Source organism: Cuculus canorus, chromosome 4, assembly GCF_017976375.1.
Source record: "Cuculus canorus isolate bCucCan1 chromosome 4, bCucCan1.pri, whole genome shotgun sequence".
Lineage (NCBI taxonomy): Eukaryota > Metazoa > Chordata > Aves > Cuculiformes > Cuculidae > Cuculus > Cuculus canorus.
This window is the reverse complement of record NC_071404.1, coordinates 35,394,857-35,407,721: the sequence shown is the minus strand read 5'-3', so window position 1 is coordinate 35,407,721 and position 12,865 is coordinate 35,394,857. Positions and strand designations below refer to the sequence as shown.

At 43.6% G+C, this 12,865-nt stretch overlaps 2 protein-coding genes across 5 annotated transcripts in view; both read left to right on the top strand.

The window, feature by feature from the left end:
* The window catches only part of LOC128852002 (storkhead-box protein 1-like), a 67,000-nt gene extending 64,002 nt beyond the window's left edge, over nt 1-2,998 (top strand). The window contains exons 2-3 of the mRNA XM_054064956.1: nt 1,352-1,478; nt 2,570-2,998. Of these exons, the coding sequence (XP_053920931.1) occupies nt 1,352-1,478; nt 2,570-2,660 (218 nt within the window). The 3' untranslated portion in view covers nt 2,661-2,998. The remainder of the gene's footprint in view (nt 1-1,351; nt 1,479-2,569) is intronic.
* STOX2 (storkhead box 2) overlaps nt 1-12,865 on the top strand; it is a 127,475-nt gene that overhangs the window by 39,666 nt on the left and 74,944 nt on the right. Inside the window, exon 1 of one of the 4 annotated variants that reach the window (XM_054064950.1) lies at nt 9,039-9,547. The exons of 2 other annotated variants lie outside the window; for them this stretch is intronic. In XM_054064950.1, the coding sequence (XP_053920925.1) occupies nt 9,355-9,547 (193 nt within the window). In that variant the 5' untranslated portion in view covers nt 9,039-9,354. Of the gene's footprint in view, nt 1-9,038; nt 9,548-12,865 lie in introns of those variants that run through there. One more of the 4 variants, XM_054064955.1, reaches the window with a different exon arrangement.

Below are 12,865 nucleotides of genomic sequence, written 5' to 3'. Positions count from 1 at the left end.
GGGATAATAGTAAAATCTGTCTTTGGGGAAGAAGGAAGAAAAAAATGATTTGACACTAGCATCATGCTCTGACAAATCTGAAATCTGCCAGTTATGAAGGCAGATTGCTTGATCTACCTTACCCTGGGAGATGGAAAGGTTATCAAACATCTCCCCCAACAAGAAAAAGATCAAAGGCAAGTCGCTCAGCACTTGCATATGGAGCTTCTTTTACTTTCTGATAGAACCTAATAAGTGTTTGTCCTGAGTATTTGTTGATTCCTGGAATAGCTGGGGGTAGAGAGCACTTGAAATTTTTATGTATGGAAACATGGTGACTCCTTGCAAGAGTTTGTGAGATAAGCACCATACCTAATAAGATTTACCATGGTTGGCTTGTGAAGGTATTGAGTTCAGCTCAATAGTGATCAGTTTTAATGAAGACTAAAGACTTTCTAGCTCTTCATTTTGTACGTGATTCTTTCAAGTAGAATTATAATGCTAGGAAATTTCATGTTCATGTAAATGGTCTTACTTGAGATGTTTGCTTCTTTTGAAAAAGATCTTTTTAGATTTCTGGAAATATTAAGTATAAGTGGTTCTCTATGCCTCACAAAAATCATTATAATATCAAAAGCATTTTGAAAGAAACCTTATCATTTGCCAGTGCCATTCACATGCTTTAAAGGATGCAAGCACACTTTTTTTGGTTCAAGTGAAAAGTATGCTTTTCAGAAATAGACAGGAGATTTTTTTCTTTATTTTTCTGATTTTATTTTAGTTTACTTCTCTTAATTTTGCTTTTTCAATTTGGCTATTGCAGCTACAGTTCTTTGTAATAAGGGATGTTTTTCTTCATGACATCTACATATTTCACGTGTTCTCAACCTTAACTCTGGTAGGAAAGTCGTGGGCTGAAAAATTCGCACCAGAGACTGCTTTTATATCCAGTGTGACACTCAAGTGCTATGTTAGAAGCATTTCACTAAGGTGAGGCTTTGTGTGTTGCTCCCTTCTGCTTAGCTTCACAGAAGAGTTAAAGACCTTGCCCTGACCTACAGAAAATCTGGGAGGTAACAGTGCTCCGCTGGATTTAAGTCCCTCTTCGTATTTAAAAACAAATTAATTAATAACAAAGTGACCCACAGCCACCCCGTAATATAGAAGGATATATAGAAAAAAGTCGTAGAGCTCCTTGTGGTTGATATCTTTGCTTTATCAGATTGCACTGTTGCATAGGGTGCCGTTTGGTAAGAAAAAAAAATTATTTTGTTGGCCTAGTCCACAGCTGAAGACTTTAATTTTCTTACAAGGTGATTGAAGAAGTTTGAGACCCGGTGCTATAAAATGTTTTTTCTTGTTCCTCTACTAGAATACATAAATCTCTGCACTCAGGAGAAATGCTCAGAACAGCTTCTACAGAGAGGCAAGTGCAAGTGGTGCCTGAATAAACCTTCATCTGAACAGGGCAATGGGAAATTGTCTCTGGGTGCACACAGGTGGGTAATGTCAGAGCTTCAAAAGACAAGTGGAGGGTGACTAGACGCTATGGTAACCAGGAATAAGTAGGGTAGCTATCCCAAGAGTGGAGTCTTCCTTCTGATGGGTGCTACTGCGGCATCAGAATTGAACAGAGAAGCTCCAGGGTCCCACTGAAAACCAGTGACTAAAGAGTACCATCTTCCTGGGAACAAACTGACTCCGTGACACTTCAGCTTGTTCCAGAGAACATGCAGGCTGATAGTTTTGCACTAATTTTCCAGAAGCCTCTGGGTCAGGCATGTGTTGAGTCATCTAATTTCTGTCTGTGTTTATGGTTCCTCTCTAGAGTTTTTTCCTGCCCAAATACTAGTATATGCCAATGAGACAGCCTCTATATCTGAGACATTAATAAAATATCCAAGAAGTAATTGAATTACTTTTCTGTGAGGTGATGAATCAGTGTTTTTTCACTCTTGGGTTTGTCTCTTGCTTGTATTCGCTTCAAACTGATGGGTGGGAACCATGCATTTTCAGTGCTAAACCACTGTTTAATGTAGGCAGACCTTCACGCGCATATGGAAGTAAATTCATGATGAATTTGTTAACAAAGGGTGGAGTGGCCTATTTTCAGGCCTCCCAACTTTTCTAAAGTTTTTAATATCCCTGCCTATTATGCATACGATATATATATGTACACACGCATCTATAAAGTATACTCATTATATTGCTCAGCTGTATAAGCAAGAATTTTGAGAGGCAGCTTGGTACTAGGTTGTTCAGCAAATGCTTTGTGGGGTTATAGCAGCTGCTGGGATTTAGTTCCCTTGGTATGCCGCTTCGATTTTTTAGGGCTGCCTATCAAATGTGTTCATTGTCCCATTTGCAAATGTGCCTGCAGTGCTTTGTTCAGTTTCATGTATGGTAAGTAATTATTTTAGACAAGAAGTTAAGAGTTCAAAACTAATAAAGTGATAAATAATGGCCATGCAACATGCAAAACAGTGCCCACTTGCTATGGCCAAGGGTTTACTTCTCTTTCTCAATGGAGTTTTCCTTTAAGTGTACCTACTTGACGTGGAGAATCTGCTTGTTGTTTGTGTTGCTGTAGCACCCAGGAGCTTCCCCAGAGGCCAAGCCCTGCTCGTGCTAGGTGCCTTCTTGGCAAGTGCATGCATCACACGGGAGTAAAGCAGAAATGAAGGCTCTGCGGAGGAATTGGAAGAGGTGTGGAGATGTGTGAATTAGTCTTTAAAAACATAATCTTTAATGGCTTTTACTGCTGGTAGGCTTTATATTGGATACTTACTTCTTGCTGTCTATTTTTTCAAACTCCTGAAGCAGGAGGATAGGCCGTCTTTCTAACGTACAGTACAGCTGGCCCCCATATATCAGCATGTTACTTAAATACCAGGGTACTAATGATATGCGACACCAGTGGAAAACAAGAAAGTTGAGGCCAACATTTTTAGCACATCTTTTACTACTATATCCTTTGGAAGAGCAGTCAGTGAATGATATGAGCTGCTGTAACTCCACTTCTCCAAGCTTTTGAATTCTATTATATGTGAGACGTTTAATAAATGCTTGACTATGTGAAAATCTGTGCGGGATTCACAGCTTGCTTCCCTCTCCAGTTAGTTTTGTGCACTGAGAAGCTACAAGCCCAGCTTTCGTTGCTTTGAGTCGGTGCTAGTAGGAAAGGAAAAGCATGCGTCAAAGCAAAGGCTGTATCCTGCAGCCTGTGTTCCTTTCAGTATGCTGCAGTGTTTTTTGGTAATGTTGGGTACCCAGATTTAAAACCCTCCTGCATCAATTGTCTTCTGTGCAGAGGAAGCACAAATTCAATCAGAAGGTCTGGCATGAAAAAAAAAAACAGAGGAGGCTTTCTTCTCGTAACAGAGGCAGGTTTTTCTTAAAAGTCATGCAAGTTAAAATAAATACCACAGCATATAAGCCAGCACACAGAAAAATGAATCGGTGAGCTACAGCATGTGTGCAGCAGCAGTACTGCATTCCTGTCATCACACATTCCCAAAGCATAACAGTGAGAGAAATATGATCTGAAACTGGTTTAAGAGGTGCTGTAAGTAAGCCAGTATTACTACCATAGTATAGCACAACCTGATAGCGTCCTGGAGTTAGACAGAAGACTTGCTTGTGATAAGGTCTGAAATATTTTCCTTTTCTTATACTTGGAAGTTTATTCACCTGCATCTTTGACTTTGGGATTTTTTGTTTCCCCTTTTGGAGGAGTTTCTCAAATGCTCTCCAAGGAGAGCGAGTTGTCCGAGCAAGCCCAAGATTTTCCTCACCAAAACATCCTTCAAGAGAGGCTGTCATATTTTGTGATCTGGACCACAAACATAGATGACAAGTATTTGGCTTCTCTTGTATGTTTGAGAAACAACAACTACTAGCGAGAGGTGACAAATGAACAGTGTTAGTGTCCAAAGTCAAAGGGCTGATATAAGAGAGGATGCGCAGCATCATGACTTTTCTGGTTTGTTTCTTGCCAGTATATCTGATTACAAAGACCTGGAAGGGAAACCTTGTGCTTCCTACAGCCAAGGACAGTTGCAACCTGTTACCAGACCTCCTCAACCAGTAACGGATTCACAACACCCATCTTTTTTAGAGTCTGAGTTCTGCACATTTGAAAATACAGAAACACAAGAATCCACGCATGAAAATGGTGAAATTATGCAGTGGATAATTTCCCCCCACCATGGATTTATTAATATTAGAAATGCAGGTAATATATTTTCTCAGGAAGGCTATTATGCTGAACTGTAGATCTAATAAAACCATACATCATCAAGGCCTGGGATGTTATACCTAAGTTTAGTGGTTTTCCCCAGTTCTTAATTACATTTTATCCACCTCTTCTCACACTCAACTTTCCTTCCCCTTACTCTGTTTAACTGATTTTCAAATGCTTGTACTACAGGCTTTTGTCCCCTCGTTTTTTTCTATTTATTCCTTCCTGCTCTTCCTCTCCCACTTTCTTAGGCCCTGCATTTCCTTCCCAGCATCTTGCAAGATCCTATCTTGACTTTTTAGAAAATTACAGAATTTGATAGTTTGTTTTTGTAGGCCACAAAATGACCCTATGTCCCCTGGTTTTACCTGTTAGGGCAATTCTTCTCCCTTGTGTCCCAGTAACACCAATGCTATTCGTAGTCTTTGTTTCTGAAGCTGGGGACCAGGAATGGACTCTTGTCTTAGACCAGCAGAGAGTGAAGCCACAAGGCTTTGTGCCGAGCACTTGGCATCTTGACAGTGTCGGTTCTTCTGGTGGTGGTGGGTGTTTGTCAGGCACCAGCTAAGCCAGCAGACCTGCTTAGCAACTAATAAGGCAGTGTTTATGAAGATCAAATGAAATAGAAATCCTTACTAATATTTGTTTTCTCACTTTGAAAAAATAACACAGATGGTTTTCAGAAGCTAAGATTTTGAATTGCTTCTCCAAAAGCCTTCAGGACGAGTTTGGGCTTCAAGTAGGGTTGTGATTGAAAGCTTGAACACAAGAATCCTTTGCCATTTCTTATGTGTACCTAAGCCTCTTTTTTGAAATTCATAATGTTAAATCAGTGCCTTTGAAATGGCTACTATTATGTTGCCAGTTCCTGATAAGGAATTCTTAGGTTAAGAGAGAGGCAGGTTGTCTATTTTTTATTTAGTTGAGCCTTTTTTTTCCCCTCAAGATCTCTATGGTATATTCATCCAAGCCTCACCTCTCCCTCTAGTAATTCAAGAAAGAGATGGCACCTGTTGGCCATTATACCAAATGATAAAAATAAATGCTTTATCTGGTTCTCAACAAAAAGCTTCTGAATTTAGTGCCTTCCCTTAGTTAAAAGAAAAGAACACAAAAAAACCTGGAGGTGAATACAAAAAAAGGCAAAAAGTTTTGAAACCATCTCCTTTTTGTCTTCATCTTTGATAGCAAGTGATCAGATTTCCATCAATTCAATTCCTGCTTGGAAGATATATTTTCCTTTATTCCTAGTAAGCTCCATCATACTATTCCCATACTTCTTTTTACAATTAGGCAAAAAAGAAAATGTGTAAGAGGGAGGCAAAAATATTTGTAAATTAAAGCAGAATTTCACAGTGTTTCAGCCAAAGAAAATTGATCCTCCCCACCCCTGTTGGAACTGTCAGATTAAACAGCATGTTATTATTTACTTCACTCTGTGTTTATAAGGGTATTGTACAATTGTTCACCAAGCAGGACACCCATTTGTAGCTAACTCTGCTCCAACATAGCCATATGAATCTAGACATTTATTGGGTGGAAAAAAAAAGTAATTTAAAATGTCTAAGAATAAAATGTTGTAGGATTATTTTTTTAAAGCCCTCAAATTTTAGCTTTCAGTTTGTATGAAGAAAATGGTTTTATTTCAGTTTGGCCACCCAAGCAAAAAATCAATTTCACTCACAGTTCTAGCTCTTTTTTTAAAAAGAAAACATCCAAAACTTAAACTTGGTCTTTAATTATATATTTGATTCATCCCAGTAACAACGCTTGACTTCAAACAATGCAAGAACAGGAGGAAACTTGCTCTGAATTCCTGTCTTCAAAGAGGAGAACTCTTTCAGATACCATGTCAGGAAACTTTAAGCTGAAACCAAACAAGATAACTGTGAGAACACTGAATACAAGGAGTTTTAGCTGACCACAGGAATAATGTCTTAGTACTGAGAGGAGGCCTCCAAAACCGCTTTTAAACAAACCTCCCCACCTTTAGGAAGGGAAAGTTGACCTTGCTAGATTGATTGCTTATTCATCTCATTCCCTCTTCCTCCCATCTTAAAATGAAAATAACTTTTCATCATTCTAGGAACAAAGTATTAATAATTTAAAATTATGACACAGTAAAAGTGTTTCCCGGTACCTGTGCCCAAAACTATGAACCATTTTGATTCCTACAATTGATAAGTAGATGATATCATGTGTTAATCATATGTACTGTATTACTCTCATGACAGTTCCTGCAAGTGTAAAAATTAAATCAATTAAAACTACTTGAAAGACTTCTGTGCACTGTCGCTGGTTCATTAGCGCACAGCAAATTGCTCAAAAAGAACTGGGATATGCGTGCTTTATCGGACAGTTGCAGAGCTATCCCCTGGTTTTTGATTTGATGCTTGTTAGAATAGCTCTTAAACTAGACTCATATTTTTAGTTGGGAATAATTATGCAGAAAGCCAGAGTAAGGATCACTGTGGTCTTGTTTGTTCCCTCCCCCACCCTGCTTTGTTCTGTCTTTCTACTTCTTGACCTCATTTTTCCTCCTCATTGCTTATTCCTATTTGTCTCATGTCTTTTTTTAATGGAACAGATTGATATCTAGGGCTGTGTCTAGACTAGGAGAAAGGTTGAGTTTAGTTCAGCCGTAGGTAGAAGTTAGCTGGCCAGCTATATTCAACTACTTCTTGACAGCTGGAAATGCCCAGCCATCGTTCATTCAATTTTCAATCAGTGTAGTGAGAGTTTATGCTCCTGGCTAGAATTTAATTTGCATCTGGTAAAACAGGGAGGTTTTTAGGTTTGACTTAGCTAGCTAGAGCTAAGCAACCTATCCCAACTTCTTTGGTCTTTGATGAGAAAAGTTGAATAATTCTACAAGTTCTCCTTAAGTTTTTTTCCTGGTATGAGGTTGCAAACGTCAATTACAAGATTTTCGTAGGTTGATGAGTAAAATACTAGATGAGTAAATCACATGATGGAAGACATATTTTTATTAGTGGAGATCTAGGCCATTTTTCTTTGCTCATCTTGCTTTTCCCTGTTGCTACCAGTATACAAAGTATTGATGGAAACATGTCCTTCCTGATGTCTTTTCACACACTTGGAAGGAGATGAGCCTGAATGAGGAAGGACCTCAGAATATTTAATTTTCAATGTTCTTGCTAGGTTTCATCCACGTAATTTCTACTTGTGTGAAAGGGCTGGCAGCAATCTGAGCCCTGAAAGATACTTTGGTGCACATTCTGCCCACAGCAGCAGAGCTGGGTGAGCTGAGGTGCTGAAGTGATTAACCCAAAGCTGCACAGTGAGTCAGCAAAGGGATGATGTCCCAAGGTCTGTTGGCTTTGATGTTCAATTCTTTCACTGATGGTCATCCTTTTACTGGTTCACCACTGCTGAAAATTTTCCATTACTGACAAAATCATTGTCCTCTTGATTTTCCATGTTCTTAGAAATGTAACATAACCACTGTAGGAAAGGCTAAATAATTATTAAAATGTAAATTTAAGCAATTTATTGGCAACAATTTCAAATCCCTGCATTGCAGCTGCCTCCACAGCTAAGGCTGGCGCACCATGAGGTCAGGTGTGCTCGAAGCCATCTTGCAGAGGAGGAACTGAGTCCCTTTGTGCAGTTTCGGTCAGAGTTCATAAAACCCTGTCTCCTGGGGGGCCTGGTACGGTTAACAGTGGTGCTCTGGGTGCAGACATGCGTGCCACGGCGTTGAGAGGGTGGGCAGGCTGCATGTCCTCAATATCTTTGGGGGGGTGCAATGTTTGTTTAACGCAGTGGTGTGATGGATTCAGATCATAGAATCACCAGGTTGAAAAAGACCTCTGAGATCATCGAGTCCAACCATTTCTATCTGCCACTAAACCGTATCTTTAAGTACCTCGCCTACCCGTCTTTTTAATACCTCCAGGGATGGTGACTCCACCACCTCCCTGGGCAGCCTCTGCCAGTGCCTGAATGACCCTTGTGGTGAAAAATTTTTTCCTAATGTCCAATCCGAACTTTCCCTGGTGCAGCTTGAGGCCATTCCCTCTTGTCCTATCACCTGTCACTTGGGAGAAGAGACCAACACCCGCTTCTCTGCAACCTTCTTTCAGGTAGACAGGGATAAAATCTCCTTTTCACCAGACTTAACAACCCCAGTCCCCTCAGCCGCTCCTCATAAGACTTGCTCTCCAGCCCCTTGGCCAGCTTCCTTTCTCTTCTCCGGACACACTCCCGGACCTTGATGTCTTTCTTGTAGCGAAGGGCCCAAAACTGAACACGGTACTTGAGGTGTGGCCTCACCAGTGCTGAGTGCAGGGGGACAATCGCCTCCCTGGTCCTGCTGGCCACGCTGTTTCTGATACCAGCCAAGATGCTGCTGGCCTCCTTGGCCACCTGGGCACACTGCTGGCTCACGTTGTCTGCTACCAACCAACTCCCCATGGTGTGATAGACCAGAGATTCCTCACTCTCTCTTGGAGAGATCTGGGAAGCAGCATCTCTCCAGTCACCAACGGGGAGCAGAAGGTGCTGCTGAGGACTCGTGGGCTTCCGCGGGGGCACAAATCCCTCTTGGCCCCTCTCCCCCCGCTGCACCCGTTTGGGGTAGGCGGCAGAGGAGGGCAGGAAGGACCGTGGGAGCCGGGAGGGGCCCGCGCGGCGTCCCTCCCGCCGCGGCTTCGCACCTCGCTCGCAGCGCGGGGTCGCGGCCGCCTCCTCCCCTCCCCCGGCGGGGAGAGGAGCTCGGGGCTCCTCCTCCTCTTCCTTTTCCCCTCCTTTTCCCCTCCTCTCCCGCCGCCTCCCCAGCGCCGGGCGCGCCGCGGTCTGCCCCTCTCTTGCCGGAGCCGGCCCGGGGGGCTCCCCCGGTGCTCTATTCGTGCCCCCCCCCCCCGAGCTCACCCCGCGTCCCCCCGCGAACCCGCCCGCACGACGCTCGTTTTTCCCCGAAGCGGGGGGGGAAGGGAGGCGCGATCCGCGGCCGGTTGCAAATGAAGTGTAATGCATTGTGGGGCGCGGGGGAGACCGGAGGATCGCTCGGAGGGGGGGAAAGGACAAAAAGCGAGCGGCGTGGCGGCGCGGAGATAGAGGAGGAGGAGGGATGCGCGCAGGTGTCGCGGCGCTAGGCTGAGGATGCCCGGCTGATGCCGGCCGGGGGGGGCGGCCCCACCATGAAGAAAACGAGGAGCACGACCTTGCGGAGGGCTTGGCCCAGCTCCGATTTCTCCGACCGAGCCTCGGACCGCGTGAGGTCCCGCAGCGAGAAGGACTATCGGCTGCACAAACACTTCCCACCGGCTTTCCTCTCCCAGGCGTCGCGGGGATACATGACATCAGGTCGGTAGAACGCGGGGAGGGGGCGGTGTGCGGGGGCTCCGGGGGAAGGGGAGAGAGAGAGAGCAAGTTGTTACGAATAATGCGAAAAAAATATATATATATATACAAAAAAACCCACCCCAGCCTACATCCACCATTTTGAACCTCTGCGAGATTCGCAGCGGGGGCCTCGCAATATGGTGTTTAATATCTATCAGTCGGGTGAAATAGATGCAGGGTCGCGTCTCTTGTTGGAGAAGGGCGGATAAAGATGACCGGGAGCGCGGAGCCGGGAGCCCTTGGGTCCTTTTGTGCGCACATGCGTGTGCTGGGTGTTTATCGCTGCCCTGCGCCTTCCCCTTCCCATGCAGTTCACTCTGCTTCAGTCATCGAGGCTCCGTGGGTTTTTTTTTTTCCCATTTTGGAAAGGGTCGCCCGTGATTGCGGAGCTGCTCGCCTCGGTCCGGGCTCTCCGCGTGCGTGGCTCTCCTTTCGCCGAGGGTGCTTTGGTGAAAACGAACTGTAAACACGCTTTATTTTTAACGCCTTCTTTATATGAGGTGCAGGGGGAGACCAGACCTGTGAGTGTGAACGCACACACGTGCACGTATGTTCTCCCCTCGGCTGCTTTTCAAGGGAGGCTGTGGGAGAACCGCGGGCACCGCACTGTTTGTGCAAGAGAAAGGGAGCACAAACAAAACAAAAAAAGGCAGGCTCTGGGGAGAGGCTCGGCCTCCGGTGGAGTGCTGCTGCGGGTTCGGAAAGCCTCGGGACTGGTGATGGAAGCGGCTCCATCCTGAAATGCATCGTTTTCATGGCCTTGGAATTCAGACATTTCATAAACACCCAAAAGAAGACTTGGGAAAATGCTGATGGGGAGGGGGCCGGGGGCAGAAAATCCTGGAAACCTTCTTTGTTGTTCTTCTGCCTCCTTATTGTGGCGATTGCACATAGCGTTTCCTTACTATGATGGCAAATTCCAATTTACCACGAAGGCACGTTTTCCCTCTGAGGTTCGATTTAGGTTGAGTAGGCAGATTCCTTTAAAGGCGAAAAAGAGGGAGAAAGCGAAGGTATTTATTATGCGTTACTGAAAACGTTTCCAGCCCTGTCCCCACCGCCCTCCCCCATTTCTGCTGCAAAGGTTGAGCCAAAAATTGTGGTTGTCAGTTATTTGCTCGCTTTCCTATCTCTGTCCCTAATAAACACATCTCTTCAGTCAGGATTGGTTTCTCATGGTTTAAAAATGTCTCGTGACTGCTCTTTCTCTAATGGCCGAGCACAAGGGAAATAATACGTGTTTTATTGAAAAATCCACCCATGTACGAATATTGTGCTGTTTTGGCAATAGCTGCTGTGATTTCTCCCTCGCCTGGGAAGCCACATCTTGAGAGAAAATGACAAGGATAATTTATGCCTGAACAGCTGAAGAAGAGGAGAGTGGTGGTGGAGGGATTGTTTTGTTTTGTTGGTGCTGCAGGACCTGAAAGCAGCTGGAAAGCCAAATCTGCCCGTTCTGCAAAGATTGTTGTTCTGCGAGAACCTCCTGATATTCCCACTGTAAGATCCGCTGTGTCAGTTCTGTTGAAGTCAGTACTTCAAGGCCTTCCATTCACTATTGAAGCCCGTCTTTAAGGGAGAAGGAGCTCACGTGAACGTTTTGTGCCAAGCGGTGTGGTTTTTTGCTTGTTTTTAATTCTTCAGGGAAGCAGCCTGGCTCTGTTAAAGCTTATCTTGGCAGGTTGGTACGATCTCACCAGGCTCTCAGTCAAACACCAGTGATCTGCACAATCAGCTGCGTCACCCTGCATTTTTTGGCAGATACCTGTGTCGTGGAGGGGATGGGCATAGAGTTTTAAACTGCTATGAACGTTTTAAAGTAATCTCCAGACCCCAGGAATACAGTGTTAATGAATATGCAGCACATTGACTTCAACTGCAATAGCTGAAGAAGAAGGTTACGTTTGAGTAATTTGCTAAAGTTGTTGGAGGGGAATACATTGAAAATTAAAATCGGCAACTGTTTTTGTGGTTTTCTTTTAAATAAACAACAGCAGCTTAGTAGGCTTTTAGCTGGAAATGCAATTGTTCTCTCTTGATGGATAGTTTCCACATTCATTTATTTTTTAAAGGGTCTTTGTCCACTGCCTTTCCAAATATTAGTTTTGGGAGGAATGGCTGCTGTATTCAACACCTCTCAGTATTAGAAAGAAACTCTCTTCCTTGCAGGAAGTCTATAGGAAGTCTTCTGGCCGAAAAAGTTGTGAGGATCAGGAACAGAAATACATTCTTTATCACCCAGAATACTGTAGGGCAGAAAGTGTCCTGGAACACATGGCCTTTTCAGAGGGCTGCATTCTGTTTATCCAACCATTTAACCTCATCACCATTAGCATTATTGTGGTTCTCTTTTAATTAAATGCCACATTGTTTGGGGTGGGGGTGGACGGTGGGAAAGAAACCTTGGGGTTTTGCCTCAATTACTCTGCTTAGGGAAATACGAAAAAGCAGACAGTCAAACGGCTTTCAGTTAGGTGCTGAAAAGCGTAAAACATTAATATTTGAGCACGCCTGAATGGGGCATGGAGAACTGTATATATGTACACTTCTTTCAGTACACAGAGACACTGAGGAATGATGTTAGAGTCAATACGGTGGTGGGAAAATACAGACTGTGCAGAACCCTGTTTGTAGTGGGAGTGCAAATCTCATGCTACAGAGATGAGGCACACCTGATTTTTAAGCAACCTTTGCTGTAAAACTGGATGAGGACCAGTTTCATATTTGCTCGATGAGAAGCAGCATTGGCAGCTGTAAGTCACGTTTGTCAATACTTGGGGAACAAACTGCCCATCATTGTAGAAGATTGATGTAGATGCAATTCATCTGAAATTTAAAGATTATTTAATAGGTGAAGGGAGATGGAAGTAAGGAGGAAAAGAAGCAGGGAGTTAAGAAAATCACACAGTTCTACTGCTGAATAATCTCTTGATACATACTATTAAATCAGCTGTACTCCAGGGTTTCTTTAGGCCTCCTAGCAACCACTAGGTTCAAAGGCCATGCAAGAAGTTCATTGTTCATGCGGAATATTAATTTCCCAGTGGAGGACTGACTTGGAGAAAACACACTGAAAAAGAAAACTACAACAATGTAGAGCTTTGACCTTGCATGAAAAGAGATGCTGAAAAGTTTGAGTCCAATAAAATTCATATGCGTTACAGAAAAAGGAGAAACTCTTGAAGTTTTTGATAGATTGTTGCTTAGTTGAAGGGAAAATAAAGAAAACATTTGAAACTGCCAAGCAGGATAAAACTTACTGAAACTTAGGAGAGCTCC